General features: G+C 36.9%; 1 protein-coding gene across 6 annotated transcripts in view; it reads right to left on the reverse strand.

The window, feature by feature from the left end:
- Positions 1–16,777, reverse strand: part of SNTG1 (syntrophin gamma 1) — a 114,373-nt gene that overhangs the window by 1,894 nt on the left and 95,702 nt on the right. For all 6 annotated transcript variants that reach the window (XM_036337673.1, XM_036337675.1, XM_036337674.1 and 3 more), the window contains 6 exons: positions 11,976–12,014; positions 8,253–8,369; positions 6,790–6,861; positions 4,076–4,228; positions 2,526–2,618; positions 575–685 (listed from right to left, as the gene is read on the reverse strand). In XM_036337673.1, coding sequence (XP_036193566.1) covers positions 575–685; positions 2,526–2,618; positions 4,076–4,228; positions 6,790–6,861; positions 8,253–8,369; positions 11,976–12,014 — 585 coding nt within the window. The remainder of the gene's footprint in view (positions 1–574; positions 686–2,525; positions 2,619–4,075; positions 4,229–6,789; positions 6,862–8,252; positions 8,370–11,975; positions 12,015–16,777) is intronic.

Consider the following 16,777-nt stretch of genomic DNA (forward strand, 5'->3'; position numbering starts at 1 on the left):
AAACTTTTAAGCATTTTAAATTATTATTTAGTGGCCGTAACCGGTTTGGCTCAGTGGATAGAGCGTCATCGGCCTGTGGACTGAGGGGTCCCAGGTTCGATTCTGGTCAAGGGCATGTACCTTGGTTGTGGGCACATCCCCAGTAGGAGGTGTGCAGGGGGCAGCTGATCGATGTTTCTCTCTCATTGATGTTTCTAGCTCTCTATCCCTCTCCCTTCCTCTCTGTAAAAAAAAAATCAATAAAATATATATATTTTTAAAAATTATTATTTAGTGTATGAAACTACAAAATAGTGATTTTTTTAGTTCCTAGAATGTTATTGTAGTGTGATACAAAAAAATCCCATAAGGAATTAAAAGTAAGAAATATAATTGTTGAGTATAATTTATTTTAAGTTATGCTTTTCAGTGAAAATTAACCATTAAATTTTTTTTTCTTTTGGCCATAAGGTACAGTTCAAGGTAAACAGGGAATATATGCTTTTGCCTTTTGATTCTTCTAAATTTTCTCTCCTTTGCTTCTTAACAGTATTAATGTAGTTAGAGATGGTTTATGTGATGAACTTGGGCTTACCTTTGCTTCAATCTGTTTAGTATCTGGATTCTGAAACAAAAATTTGATTTTGCTCTTGCCGTCATCTGAAGAGCCTTTAAGATGAGAAAACTTATACCTCCAAAGTACAGCCTAAAGGGGAAAAAGGAACAAAAGCAAGTCACCCCGCTCTCTTATGGCACAATTTGCATGGAATATATTTTTACATCTTTTCTTTCACAACCCATTTGTGTCTTTCTTTAGATATAAAGCCAGCCTCTTGTAGACAGCATTTGGTTGAATCCTGGCTGTTTTTGTTTTCCTGTTCTGCAGGGTTGAGGAAAATAGAAGCTATTGCTTAACAATTTAAAGTTTCCGTTTGGAGTGATGGAAAGTTTTGGAAACAGTACAAATTAATTAATGTCACTGAATGTACAATTAATGATGGCTAAAATGGGAAATTTTATATTAAAATGTATTACAACAATTTAAAAAAAACTTAAAAATTCTGTAAGCATTGAATCTTCAGAATCCACTCAAAATAAATATTAATTTAAAAGTTCACACTTTATTTTATTTATTTATTTATTTATTTATTTATTTATTTATTTATTTATTTATTTTAAAGTTCACACTTTAAAAAGAATAAAATAAAATAATCATAAGTTCCTACAAATGGCCTCTCTTGGCTCATGTTTTGGACTTCTCTAAAATTTATCAAACAAGCAGCATCTGGCCTCAGAGTGCCCCATACCCTTCACTCAGTGGTCCCAGGCCCAGCACTAGCTGCAGCCGGACTTAGTTAGCAGCGTGGCCTCCCCTGGGCACTTCCAAGGCAGCATAAATAGCAGCCATCTACAGATTAGTGTGCAGTTCATTCTGGTTGGCGGGGGCAGGGCACAGGTGGTGACTGACCTCGGCTTGAAAAATAATAAATGTTTAGTGAATAAATAAATAACAAGTGAATGGCATTTTGTATAAATTTGTTATACCTCATTATTCTATATCATATAAGCTCATTTTCTATAAGGTCATTGTGTCTCATTATTATATATTACATAAATTCATTTTATAAATTCATTATACCTCATTATGATATATTATTGATAATTTTCTTATCAGTAGAGGATTGCCATTAGCCCTTAAATGAGGGAGAAGGAATGTATCAGTTTATTTCTTAGACCATTCTTTGATATTGAAGAAAGTGGGGTGGACCTACGGAATGTATGTCCTTATGGGAAGAAGAAGAATGGCTTATGTGGAGGCCAGAGCCCCAAGTCAGAAAGTGCAGCAGAGACAGCAGTACTGGGAGGAGATTAGCGGTGGGGAGGGGCCAGTTTATCTTGAAGATATTTGAGATACGCCTGGCTCAGAAGGTGCCCTTCATCATTCAGTATGCATCCCTTCCAGAGACATAACCTTTGTGGAAAGGGCACACAACCAGACAGTACAAGACCTTTTTAAGTATTTACAAGGATTATACTCCTTGGCCAGAAACTTCACACTCAAATTCCTCCATTCTACTGGTATAATTCCAACATATTACCTATAAAGCTAAAAATATATTTTCCCCATTTTGATATTAGAGAGGTTGTTAAAGAAAAATAATCAAAGGAATATTTTGTTCAATAAATGTTTTTGAGGAGGAAAATTTTTCCTCAATATAAGGCCATAGCTTTAGTAAAAGAAAAAATGAATATTTAGAAAAAGAAAAAATGAATATATATATGTATGCATATATATATACATACATATATATATTCAGTTTATATAGTTCTAGTGTTGTGTGCCAACACATTTGTTTCATTACAATTTTCAACTTTTGTTTTCTATAAACAGATTAAAGCATAATTTAACCTTTATTAGCAAAAAATGAGAATCTTATATTTGACATATTATAATTAAAATGCCGACAGGAGTTCAAAGTTATTTCAATCATTCTTAAATTAAAATGTCTGCAGAACAGTTCTCAGAGCTGACCCAAACTCATTACCTTTGTCGCAGCATCAAAGCAGATAAATCCTGTGCTAAAGTCGATCGTGAGTCCCATTAGATGACTTTCTAATACACATGCATATGTCTTGCACTAGACGGAACAGAGAACACTGTTACTTTTTATGTGATTGATCCAAGATCAGTATTAATAGCTAATAGTTATCCAACACTGTGTGAAAGCTTCTGTAATGCGTTCTTATATAACAGCTAATATTATCAGCAGTAATCGTGTAAGGAAGATAGTATTATCAAGATCCTAATATTAATTAAAAAAAAAATCCAAGTGATTTTTGACCTGCCAAGGGGTATGCAGGACCAAGTTTCCAGTCTTTTTTAAAAAGATTGTTTTTATTATGTACCACACCAACCTTTCTTACTATCTATATGTTTGCAATAAAACTGGTACAAACATTTTTAGGTGTAGGCAAGATTAAGTTGTCATGTCCTCCAGCTAACTATCCCTGCATTTTCATTCAGCCAAAAGTGGATTATTAAAGATCAAGGTGTTACTTAAATTTCTTGGTATGTTAATTTTATAGACATGATTTAAAGAGAGTATTCAGGCACACAAACACAGATTCTGTAACCAAGGCAGAAACAACAATGAAAAAATATCTTGACCTTCACAGTCTCTATCAGTTCACCCATGTGACACAAAGATATTGACCACTCGCCTATTACTTGTATAAACAGAATGATTCTTCAGAAATCAACAATTGGTGACTTTTCAAATTGAGACAGGCCCAATGTTTCTTAGCCTGTTCCATTTCATGGTGCTATAAATTGGAGAGGCTGAAGATTCTATGAAGTTTGATCTAGATATAACTTCATGCTTAAGAAATAAAATTTAATAGGCATCTGTTAAATACTTGTGATGTACAACATGCATTGTACTTCGGTTGGTAGATGGATAAAAAATCCCGAGCAATGTCACGCACACTTCACTCCACTATGAGACTGTGAGCAGAGCTATGGAAATGATATTGGTGACAAAATCAAGTATATTGAACAGAACTGTTGTGCAAGGAGTAGTGGTAGTCAGGGGGCAGGGTAGACTGGAAATTAGCAAAATCTTCACAGATGATATGACCTATGAAAAAAGTTTCAAAGCCTGGGTGTAGTTTTGGAGGGTAGATATGAAGGGAAGGCTTTCTAGCAAGAAAAAGCATTTTGAGTGAATGAAGCCATTCAGCGGGAAATTAGGTGGTCATGATTGCAGAACAGGAAACAGCCTTGGGAAGTATAATTAAAATCAGAGCGTGTTCATTTTAGATTTAAAGCGGGACTGATTCTAATGAAAATTTCCAATATATTTTTGAGGAGTGATAGGAAATAGCCCCGAGAGATCAAATTGTAGAGAAATTAAAATGTTTTTCAGAGCTGCATTACTATTCGTTCAATCACAATGGCTGATTATCGAATGTATTTGAGAAGGAGGTCAAGATTCCAAAAATGGTGGTGTTGTGCTAATTTGGATTTCTGTGAGAACTCGAAGCCAGTGGGCATGCATCGCTATGTCCCAGATCCTCAAACGCCACAGGCTCTCACCTGTATCCGCTCCACTTCCAGAAACGTTGCTGTTTGGAAGGCTCTTTCCCATTGGGCGAGGTCGCAGTCTAACTCCACCGAGAAGTAGAGGTCCTCCCCGGACTCGGACTGCACCGTGAAACAGTGTCTGCGCTGGTCCAGGAGGTCACTGTCCTGATGAAAACCTGGAGTTACACGGGCTGGCAAACATCAATTCAGATGGCTAACATGCTCATACCTTAAGTCGGTGTCGACTAATGTGCGGTTGGAGGTGCCCGTCGTAAAGATTAGACGCTACAATATCACTAAACCTTCATGAAACAGGGTCACTGCTCAGAAGGAGACTAAACTTGGGACGATGAGCATACAAGGAAATACGCAGAGGGTGGATTATCATATCGTACACTGGAAAGCCCCTGGCTTGCCCCTCCTCCACCCTCCAAATCCGATCTCACTCTGGAGCCAGAAGGGCAAACGCTTCACTCCTCATGCTTGAAATCCTTCAGTGGCTCTCCTTTGTTCCTTAAATAAGACTCCTGTTCCTTATTATGTTCTTTTATCTGCTTCCCACCACACAAACACCAACACAAATCTCATCCCAAAGTGGAGATACAAAGATGGCCACTAGACATATGGAAAAATGCCCATCGTTACTAGTCATTAGAGAGATGCCAATAAAAACTACAATGCGCCATCACCTCACAGCTGCTAAAAAGGCTACAATCAAACCGACAAACAAGTGCTGGTGAGGATGTGGGGAAAAGAGAATCCAGAACACTGCTGGTGGGAATGCAGACTGCTGCAGTCACTGTGGAAAACAGCATGGAGTTTCCTCAAAAAATTAAAAGCAGAACAACCTTTTGGCCCAGGATTCCAACTTCTGGGAATATATTCTAAGAACCCCAAAGTGCCATCCAGAAAGAATATGCGCACCCCTATGTTCATAGCAGCATTATTTACAATGGCTAAGATACGGAAACAGCCCAAGTGCCCATCAGTAGATGAGTGGATAAAAAAGCTGTGGTACATCTACACCATGGAATACTATGCAGCTGTAGAAAAGCAGAATCTTCTACACTTTGCAACAACATAGATGGACCTGTTGAATGTTATGCTGAGTGAAATAAGCCAGTCAGAGAAAGACAAGTATCACATGATCTCACTTACATGTGGAATCTAATGATCATAATAAACTGATGAAAAAACAGGTCCAGAGACATGGCTACATGGAACAGACTGACATATCTCAGGGTGAGGGGAGATGGGGAGAGATTAATTAAATAACTTATATACATATATGTATAGCCAATGGTCAGAGACAATAGTGTGGTGAAGGCGTGGCCTGGGGTAGGGGCAGAGAGGAAGAGAGTAAACGGAGCAGGGGAGTGGAGAGATTGGGGGACATCTGCAATACTATCAACAATTTCAAAAAATCCCCTCCCCCTGCCCAAAAAAGAGAGAAAGCAATCTTATTAGTCATTTTGGTAATTATTTTTATTAACTGAAATTGAGTATGATCTCTTTTTCTTCAGATACCAGTACATCTTTTAGAAGTTTCCAGAACTTTTTTTTATTAACAATAAATTCAAGCATATCAGAGTTCTACCATTAATCCCACAATAAAACTAAAACCATGTACAGTGATGATCAAGCAATGACCTATATTTTTATTTAGCTTTTGTGCTATTACAAATGTCAGCTTTCATTTAGAATTATTCAATAGGGAAAAATATTATGAATACTTTTGAGGTAATCATGTTTCTTTGTCTCTGCTTTCAGACACTTTTGATACATTTCATTGTGTTGTAAATGTTCCAGCATTTTCTAATCTACTGAGTCTTTAACTGGAAGAGAAATAATTGACATAAAGTACAGGGAACTCAGTTCTCCTTGATTACATAAATAAGGTCAACCTTAACAAGCCTAAAGACCCTAGAGCAGAAACTGAATATAGATTATTATTCAGCTTTTATAAAGTATTCCCATTTCCTTTATTTAAAATGGCTGCAGAAACCATTTGAAACTATAAAGAATTCTGGATGATTTGCTATCACAACAATTTTATGTATAGCACAGAAATTTAATTGATAAAAAATAATTGTATGACACATATGTAATATCTTAATCAATAAAAAATATATTAAAAAAAATAATTGTATGTTGTTTTGCATACTCAGAGAGATAATCTAACCCTGATAATTAAAAAAAAAAAAACCACACACAAATTAGCTTTCTTTGCATATGCCTTTATATTTTCTACATATTCTAAAACAAATATATCCAAATTTTTCTCTTTTATATTTTACTTAGCCAAAAACGATGGTAACAACAGATGTTTAAGTTCAGGCTATTTCCAATTGCACTTTCTACTTCTTCCTCAATGGATTTCTGCCAAGTTCCTCCTTGTTTCCTCCCCAGATTGAGAAACTGAAAAATCTGCTTAACAATTATTTAAGCCAATATGGGGGTGCCTACACACCTCTGCATTCTATTATATATACATGTGTTAACCGCTGATAGCTCAATTTTGAAAATAAACTGTATTTCATAAACATTGCCTTTATTATTATTCAAAGTGTATGTATACATTTTTAGGACACCCTACATATAATTTATTTGCCTGTATCTTATATTTTCTTTCATAATCATGCATCATTGCTTTTCAGACTCTACTTATGAGCTGAACCACTGTTTGCTGAGGAAAAATTAAAATTTTTACCACCTATTGATCATACCTTGAGAATCTTGCACATGATCTCATAAACTGAAAATGTTTTCTCTGCTCGGGTCCAATCCCACGTTGTCACCTTTAAAAGATAAGAAAGTAATATGCCATTTTTTTTTTTTTTAGAAAAATAGCTCCTATTCCCTCGTTAAGTTACTTATATACTATTGGGTCTAGGGGAAACTGTCACATATGTACTATAGAGTCTCTAGTTATAACTCTCATAGAGGTTCATTTAGAATGCTGTGGTTTCCTCTCTTCTAAGCTTTATTACTATTCTTTTCCTCTTTCAGCAAACCTCTCATGTTACATGCAACAATCTCAACGTGCCCAATAGCTTTACATATTTTAAATATTGTGTATTCTTTACATATCTATATATATAAAAGCCCAGTGACCAGAATGGTGGAACAATCAAAATGACCAGTGACTATGAGACTATGATGCGCACTGCAGCAGCCAACCAGACTGATCCAGGCCCCGATTGCCCCCCACCCCACCCCAGCCAGCACGGCCTCCGATCGGCCCCCAACACACCAATCAGGGGCGAGGCCGGCCAGCCAACCACCTGCAGCCCCACCCCCACCCCCCGTTGGCCCAGATAACACCCACCCATGCATGATTTTGTGCACTGGGCCTCTAGGCAATAATAAGTATTTATATTTCACACACCATTTTTTTTTTAAAGTTTACCACTCCTTACCTACAAAGAAGAATACCAGATAGCGACATTGAGTTGATTTTTTTAAAAAGAAGTAATTTATATTGGTAGTCATTCCAAGATATGAACACCTTAGAAAATTTATGAAGGTACCAAACACGACAGTGAAATTATTTCACTTACTGAAGTGTAAACCATACATCTATATTTCCAATCATATGAAATTAATCAGAGTAGTAATATAGTAAAATATATACATATTAATGGCTTTTTTTACCTGCCTTCCTGGTGTTGTGAACTTTGTATACACAGAGACATTCAAAATAGCAATAAGTCAGACTTGATAATTCCAAGGCCCTATCCATTATTAGACCTGTAAGTGGTCTGACCTTCGATATTTATATTCAATAAATGTTTATTGAGAATGACAATTATGGAAGGTATCTGCTTCAAAAGCAAGATATTAGGTGCAATAGATACCCATACATATTTAATAAAGCACCCAATGACTAGCATATAGGATATAAAAAATACTGTTGGTTTGATGTAGACAGACTTGTGCCACATAAACATATCTTGCCTGTCATAAATGCCTAAATAGAAAAGATTTCTAGATTTCTCAAGGGTTATAAAGTAATGTTTAATGACAGAATATATATTCAGCAAAATATGCACAAAAACATTTGGACTATTTTCTATTTTTGTTCTGTAGCTGATTTTCAAAAATAATGGCCACATGCTATTTTTATTGTTAAGTCGATGTCACTCTGCTGTGACATATAGGAAAATAAGTATTGGACAAAAACACTTACTGGAGGTGCCAGAAACTTGTAAAGACATGAGCCCCTCAGGGCTAGAAATATTGGAGAGTACACCGAGTCCTGAAGGGGGTCCTGCTCCCGGGCCTCACACCAACCCATGTAGACGATCTGTAAGGAAATGGAACGTCATTACTGCAGAAAAAGCCTCAGATTAGAGGTATTATGTGCATTTTTACCTCTAGGTAAGGCATCTTAATGCTCTAATAAAATTATCAAATTAATTGATGCAAAAGCTCATGAACCAGATTTTCCTTCAATAAGTATACATAAACCACTAACAAGGATTTGCAAGTGTTTATTTGTTTACATAATCCAACCTGGCATGCATTATATCTCTCACTTTCTACCGTTCATACTATGAAAATATGTGTTTGTAAGAGAATCCATTAACTTATGCCATCTGTTTACCAGTTAGTTCCATTTTACTAACCTGGAACACACACATAAGAGATTCAGATCTTGGAGATATCAATCAAACATTAAAACTACGACTTTACTCAATATATGTTCAAAATTTAGACAACTGGTCCATACATTATAGCAGGTAACTGGAAATTGTGAAATAATAAAACATATCTCTAGAAATGAAATTGCAATGCAATGTAAGGATTTGCCAGAAGTGTATATATAGCTGAAAGAGGAGCATGGAATTAAGTGAATTTAACAGTCACTGTATACAAAATCCGCATAAAAATCCATTGCAGTTCCATACTAAAAAGACCATTTTTCTACCTCTTGATATATATGTGTGTGTGTGTACGTGCACACACGTGCGTGTGTTTATGGGCAGGCATGTGTTTGTATACACAGATAATTAGTAGAATTTTACATGTTACAACTAAAAGCATCTTGGAGTAACAGCTGTTTCTCAAGGCCACAGAAATCTAAAATGCCTACAAGAGGCAAGAGACTAAAATTATATATATATATCTCACATAAAAGGCCCGTGGCCGTCACGCCATAACACCATCGCGACCAAATGAGCAGCAGCTCTCGCGGTGGGTGGGGTGGGTCGCGAGCTACTAGTGGTGGAGAGCTATGAGCGGAGGAGGGCGGGGCAGCGAGCTACGAGCGTATGATTTTGTGCGCGCTGGGCCTCTAGTGTGTATGTATATATTTATTCACCAAGGAGTTCTGGTTTAGTGGTACTGTCATCTCACAGCACTCCTCACCTTGCAGAATTTCAGAATTAATCTCAAGTCCCTAAATCAAGGGAGAGGAGATGTGATATCCCCCGAATCACCATCATCTTTATGTTCCACCTGGCCTCTTATTCTTTTACACAGCGACCTCCACAGCATCTAACAAATCCATCTGTCTGCTTTTGATAAAGCTCCCAGAAGGCTTCTGACAAAACCATGCCTCTACACATCTGTCGGTGACACTAGGTGGTCGCTGCTACCACAGGGTACCTCGCAGGAGTTTTCCCACAGCATCCGCGCCATTACCTCCTGGAGTCTGAGAAGCCTTACTGTGGATCGGCTCACCCACTTTCTAACGTGAATGCATTCCTTTTTCTCCTTCCATTGTTCTTTGCTTTCAGGCGACACCACTCCCACCAGGTGGGGCCATTCAGCTCAAGCAACAGGCCAGACTATGTCTCCCTGCAGCCTTCGACATTACTTGGCATCAAGTTCACCCTCCCTCTCAACCAGCCTGCTTCCTTTTCCTGGGTAAAGCAATCAAAAACACTCCTTCAGTCCTTTCGGGGGAAATTTCTTCTCTGCCCAAACCCATGGTGCTGTAATGTCAGTCACCCACTATGTGATCAAATGTTTCATCAGGTGATTTTATTTATTTATTTTTTGAGGGGAAGGCGGGCGGTTACAAGACTTTTGCTTTGTTAATACTTCTCTAAGAGAAATCATACTAAAGGGAATTGAAAGGAGAGCTAAACATGGAAGAGAAGTTACAAAGTGAGCTGAACGTACCCCGAGTGCTCTGAAACAAGCAGCAAGTGCTCTTCGCCGTTGGTAGAGGGCATATGGTGGTGATGCGTTGACAGCTGAGCCTATTGTCATTTGTGTTCAGCTGTAGAAAACCCTCTCCTTTCCCTCCTGCCAGCTGCTTCCCCGAAAACCACTGCTGAGCCAGCCACTGCAGCAGCACAAAGCCCTCCACAGGGGGACCATGGCAATCACTCTGATTTGTCACCACCGAGGCTTGGCCCTAAAGGCTTTCTCTCAAGACGCGGAAACGAAGCAGCTTGGGACTGTGCCAGGGAATTCTGGAGGGTGGCAATCAGGAGAGAAAGAAGAGGCACCACGGGCAGCGCATAAAAGCAGGTCGACTTGGCAGCAGGGGCCAAGTGTGTTCACAGGAAGTAGGATGGCTATTGTCCAGCAACATGGGTCGGTGCTATCTGGAAAACACTGTTCCTCTGAGATGCATTACTCTGACAAATAAAATGACCCTAGGCCATCCTGACTCACAATTAGAGAGTAACACGAAAGATTTCGGTTGTTGCTCGGCAAGGAGCGCTCTCAGGTATAATGGCACCCCAGCTCTCTGCATATAAAGGCGACATTTCCAGATGACTGGTAACCTGAACATTTTTCCTTCTCACATAGACAAGATGACACCGGGACTGCTATATTCCTAATGTTAAACTCACTGGGGATATAGCTGTGAATTAAATACAACGCAATAATGTACTTTAGGCTCCACTTTGAGTGACTGTGCATTTCAAAAGGAAGAAGTAGAATATAGGCTATCAGAAAGAATAAGCGGTCCCAAGAAAACAGGTTGTTGTTTTTTAAAGAGCACAGGGAAGGGGAGATACAGAGTATTGCAAAGGGTCTGATGTTCTAGATGAGATTGTGTAAGGTCTCACAGAGGGAACATTTGGGAACAGGCTTAACAGACGGAAAGTTCCCCATATCTCTATCTGGAGGAGGAGAATTAGGCAGAGGTGAGGAGACTGAAGGAAGCTAGGTAGTCAGGAACTGGGACCATGGTGGGAAGAGGGGGAGGAAGTAGAACCTGGAACCCAGTTACTAAGACAACACAACTTGGCAAGGAAGGAAGAGTGCACGCAGAAGACATGAGCTCAAACATATACCAATGACATGTCGAAACACTGAGCTTTCACTTACTTTTCTTACTTGAATTAATGTTTTTAGTATGCTTAGGAAAGTAATACAAAGCTTAATTCTAGCATAATAAAATGGTACGGGGAATCCGTTATTATTTTCTATAATCAACTTATTTTGTTCTATAATCAATTATTAGTCTTATAAGTCAACTAAATTATTTGCTTGATTAATCAGACATTATTTTTATTCTATGCATTAATTTAGACTCATTTTAAATACAGTCAGCAAATTATGAAAATCCTCTTTAACATTTAGATTATTTATGTAAAGTACTCCTAAATGTTGATACAGTAAAACTATTTCATGTAAATTGCTCTCCATGCTCTTTGACATTGTATTTAAATAATATAATTTGTATAAAAAATAGTGTTCACTTAGTTTACTTGAAAAGTTTTTTAATATACTTTTTATTGTCAATAGTATTACAGACTGCTTTTAATGTGATTAAATATATCACATAACATGAAAGAAATCTAATAAACTATTTATTTCCCTGAATATAGTTAATAATAGTACACATTATTTCCACATAAAATTAAATTTAATCCAGATTGTCTTATATAATAAAAACAATGAAAGAAATATATAATTTGACTTTTAAAATACTTCTCCATCTTACCTGCTGGTTAACAGGAAAGTTTCTGTTGATTTTTTTAATCTGCAATGATAAATAAATAGTAAAAGTAAGAACAACCAAAGGTGACACAAGATTGCCTAAATTTTCTGAGAATCAATATTTAGTGAGTAAATATACATTGACACAATTAAGTCATTGCATCTAAAACAGCAGTTATGAAAGGAAAAGAATTTTTACTATCAAAATTTTTTCAAATTTCATATGAAAAATGTTAATGAATATTATGATACCACTTGAGAGAAGCAAACATCATTTGTGCAGTAAGTCATACAAAAAAGAAAAAGGATTTTGTTGATTTTGAAAAAGCTTTCCATCTAATTTTTTGTTGTTGTTTATGAAAAACCAAATGCCTATGCTTCCACACACTGTTAAATAATTACCTACCAAGAACAAAAGAGTAATATTCTGTAGTTTATCTTTTCACTTTAAAATCATATTATTTCCAATTTGCTTTAACACTTGAGAACAGGGGAAATGGAGTATTTGAATACTAAAGGATAAAGAAAATGTGTCAAAATATTTTTAGTCAGAATCCCACATAAAGCATAACATTGACTTTCAGACAATTTAGTAAGTGACATTTTATTAGAATTTAAAATAAATCCTCAAAACAAGAATTCCTTCTGTTCTAAGTTATGTAAAATGCTCCAAAAACTGAATGAAAATGAATATGAGACTTAGATAAAGGACCTTAGGCTACACAGTCATTGTTCAGAATTTGTATTAGTTAAAACTAATGATAATTTTCCATTGCTTTTCTAAGAGAAACACAAAACGCTAATTCTGTATGGTATAATCTTATATCAGATTAATGAAGACTATTTTCATTTATAAGTTGTTTAATTGAATTATTTTATTTTTTCCTTTTAAAGTTGTAGATCATGGGAAATTAATGAATACGGTGGACAAAGTTGGAGAATCATCAAATGGCCCATCGTAAGACGAGACTTATTGGCAAGATATTTCTCTTTTAAAATATAAAAGAAAAAATGAGAATATTTATGTGATTTCAGCAAGGGAAAAAACATGTCTCTCTTACATTGCAATAATCACTTCAAAATTGTTTTGGTCTGGTGAGGAATCAGCTAAGGAAATAGCTAAAACTACAGGTGTCATCAGCTACAATGAGGAAAGTGTAGAGATGTAAGACAGAAAGAGCAGGCCCCTAAACATCTGTTACCAACCAAACAAAACGTCTGTATTGAATACTTGGTGGAATTATGCTTTGTGCAGTTTCTGTAGCTTTGAGACTGGGTAACATGAAGAACTGGCCAGAAAGAAAGAATGAGGTCTAATGGGAAGAGAGGGATGCATGAGGCAAGCAAAGCCCAATTGGATCAAGGGTGCATGTGAATTGTGTCCCGTAAAACTGCCTCATTTAGCCCTAGCCGGGTTGGCTCAGTGGATAGAGCGTCAGCCTGTGGACCAAAGGGTCCCAGGTTCGACTCCAATCAAAAGGCACGTACTTCGGTTGCAGGCTCTTTGCCTGGGCCCTGGTCAGGGCGTGTGCAGGAGGCAACCAATCGATGTGTTTCTCTCCTATCAATGTTTCTCCCTGTCTTTCCCTCTCTTCCACTCTCTGTAAAATCAATAGAAAAATATCCTTGGGTGAGGATTAAAAACCAACAAACAAATAAAAAGATTTAAAGGCTTATTATAATTAAAAAACTGCCTCATTTTATTTTGACTGCATCATTCAGTTAATATCAAAGCAGATGTTTTAGGTTGTGCAAATGAAAACCAGCTAATATTTGCCAATATCAAGAAAATGTTCAAACATCATTTAACTTGCAGTGAGTAGTTTTCCAAGAGACAAAGTAGGTTAGTTATTTTGCTGAAATGCTCCCTGACGTAAACTGCCAAAAATAAACTCTAATTGTGCAAGTCACAAACCTATGATTGTCCAAATATGCATCCAATTCCCAAACATTCCCTTCCTTTTATCATGACGTAAGTAACGGACTGCAGCTGTTTGATTTTACTCTGTTACCCATTTTTGGTTGACAACCGCATGTCTCACATTCATATTTTTGTGTCTGAGGAAAAACAATGCAGAAATGAACAACATGCTCGCCTTAAAAAGCAGATATGAGGACTCACAAATGTCAGTAGCGATAAAAGAAAAAAAAATCTACTGCAATGACACGCATGTCTGTCAGAAACACATTCTGCAACCTCTAACCACAGGCCTTCATTTATTTTCCATAAATCTCCTTTCTGCTAGGTATTACTTTTTCATGACTTTCAATTGAACTGCAAGATGTGTCAAGTCTTTTCAATGTGGCAGATATAATAGAAATTTTTTTTCTTTAGTTTTTCACAACCAGCACGTCATGGAAAAAATAATCCATTTGTTCCACTTGCCAGTCTTTGCCATCTATTGTTTCAGATCTCCATGGATTAAATATTTTTCACTTATGAAGATAAATGAGTAAAATATAGGAAGATAGATGAAGTATTTGCTGACTAAACTCAAAGGACTGATTAAATGTGTGTTGTGTGTGTGTGTGTAAATCCTGAGGGACTATGATGATCCCATAAAAATCACAGAGGGTATTATCTATGCATTTTCTTTAGGATTAATACATCTTTAGTATCAAGCCGTGTGGTAGACATTTTTGGTTATCTGAATAAAAAGCTATTCGCAACCTTCTTTTTTTTTATTATATCCTGCTATAAACGCTACAGAAGGTAAAGACTAGCCTCTTTGCTGCCCTGGGTCCCCTCCTGCTGGGATTGTCACAGGACTGAGTTCAGAAGAATGAGACACTTCTCATTATTTAGTCCTTTATCTTAGCTTGATAAAAGGGAAGAGATGTAGGTGATGCTACTTATTCTTACTCGCTTTCTTTCTTGTTCTTAACACTGATGTGATGTTCAAAAGTGTTGTAGCCCCTGGGTGGCCATGAGGTAGCAAACATCAGGTGAAAGCCGACATTCAATGGGTAGTGGCGGGCAAGAATGTGAACAGATACAAGATGGGTCCTTGGTGGCTTCATAGAACCACTGAAGGAAAGCCAGCAAATGCCACCATCCAGAATACTTGTCAGTTGAGGACAAAACCAATTATTTCTCCAGTAGTCCTTAGGGTTTCTCTTATTTGTCATTGAAAACATTCTTAATTGATACACACATATGGGAAAGAGAGTCTATGCTCTTTCACATAATAAAATATGAATTATATATTTGGAGAATCTTACATATGCAAATTACACATTCTCATTTCAGATAACACCAATTTTCAATGAACCTTTAAGGATAGAAGCATTAAATATCTATCTATCTATCTATCTATCTATCTATCTATCTATCTATCTATCTATCATCTATCTACACAAACATGCACACACAAGTATCACATTTCGAGTAACATATATTCCACTCCAATAAAGAAAATGAATACATAGGATATATATGGGAGAAGATTATGTTGTGCTGTCGCAGTAAATAGTGGTTGGGAAAGTGGGATTCATGAGACACTAGCTGAAACGTAGCTTGGCATTTGATCTGCTTCCTCAGTCTCTTAAAGGTGAGGGAACTGAGGTGCACTTCTCTGGCTTATCAACAGCTCTATCTGCTGAATGACCTAATCGCCATCAGACACTCTGTCCCGTACTACCAACACTCTGCTATCCAAACAACTCTCTTTCAAAATCTCAAGTGACAATTTGACAAAACAAAGACGAGCACCCTCACAATAAATACATTGACCCTGCCATGTACTGATGGTTCATGGATTAAATCTTTTAATTTAGATTGAAACTGGAAAGAAAGACCAAATGTTTTAGCATCACTGAAAGACCAAAATATTTAAAGTACTCCCTTCACAGTGACTGAAGTTAACTTTGTGTCTGTTTACGGAGAACAATGTCAAGCTGAAGTCACATAGCTGGTGACTAGAGAAGCTAGGGCTCCATGTCCACGCCGATACCACTTTCCAGCACTGCTAATTTACCTCTGCAAAAGCATCACGTTCAGTTGCCTTTGGCCCATCAGACGAGAGAGTGTTTTGAAATTATACTGCGGTCTAGTTTCAGGTCTGGCACATTTGCAAATACCTTTTTACGAATCTTTACTTATATTCCCAACCCACCCATACAGATCTTAGTTTTTTTATATGACCTAAATCTTCAATAAATATTTATTTTTTTCTACCATATCTTGTGTGTGTGAATAGTTTTCTAACTTATTCCGTTAATATCGCATATGTTTTGGAGTTACAGGAGATTTTTTTTGGTTAATTCTCACCTGAAGATATTTTTTTCCATTGATTTTTAAATTATTTTTTACAGAGAGTGGAAGGGAGGGAGGAAGGGAAGGAGAAGAGGGGAAGAAAGAGAGAAACATTGATGTTAGAAAGACGCATTGATTGATAGCTTCCTGTACTGGGGATCAAACCTGCAACCCAGGTATGTGCTCTTGACCGAAATTTGAACTCGCAACAGATCCACTGAGCAATACCAGCCAGAGCTCAACCTGTTCTTAATGACTTTTATTCATCTAATTCCATCACCATTTCCATTCAGCACTGGTATTCAGTGATCAGGTGTTAATGATTTTCTAGTTTCCATTTATTTTAGGAATATATCTAGACGCTCCCTATTTGGCAAGTCTCTAATTCAACAACTTGGAGACATATTTCCTGGAGCATTAAAAGTTTCAGTAGTTTGGCATAATGCCACAGGATCAACATTCTCTTATTTTATTAAAGATGGATATAAAATAAAACAGACTATCTATTATAATCATTATTTCATAAGAGAATGGGCATTGAAGGCCACAGA

Source organism: Myotis myotis, unplaced genomic scaffold (assembly GCF_014108235.1).
Source record: "Myotis myotis isolate mMyoMyo1 unplaced genomic scaffold, mMyoMyo1.p scaffold_m19_p_16, whole genome shotgun sequence".
Classification (NCBI taxonomy): Eukaryota; Metazoa; Chordata; class Mammalia; order Chiroptera; family Vespertilionidae; genus Myotis; species Myotis myotis.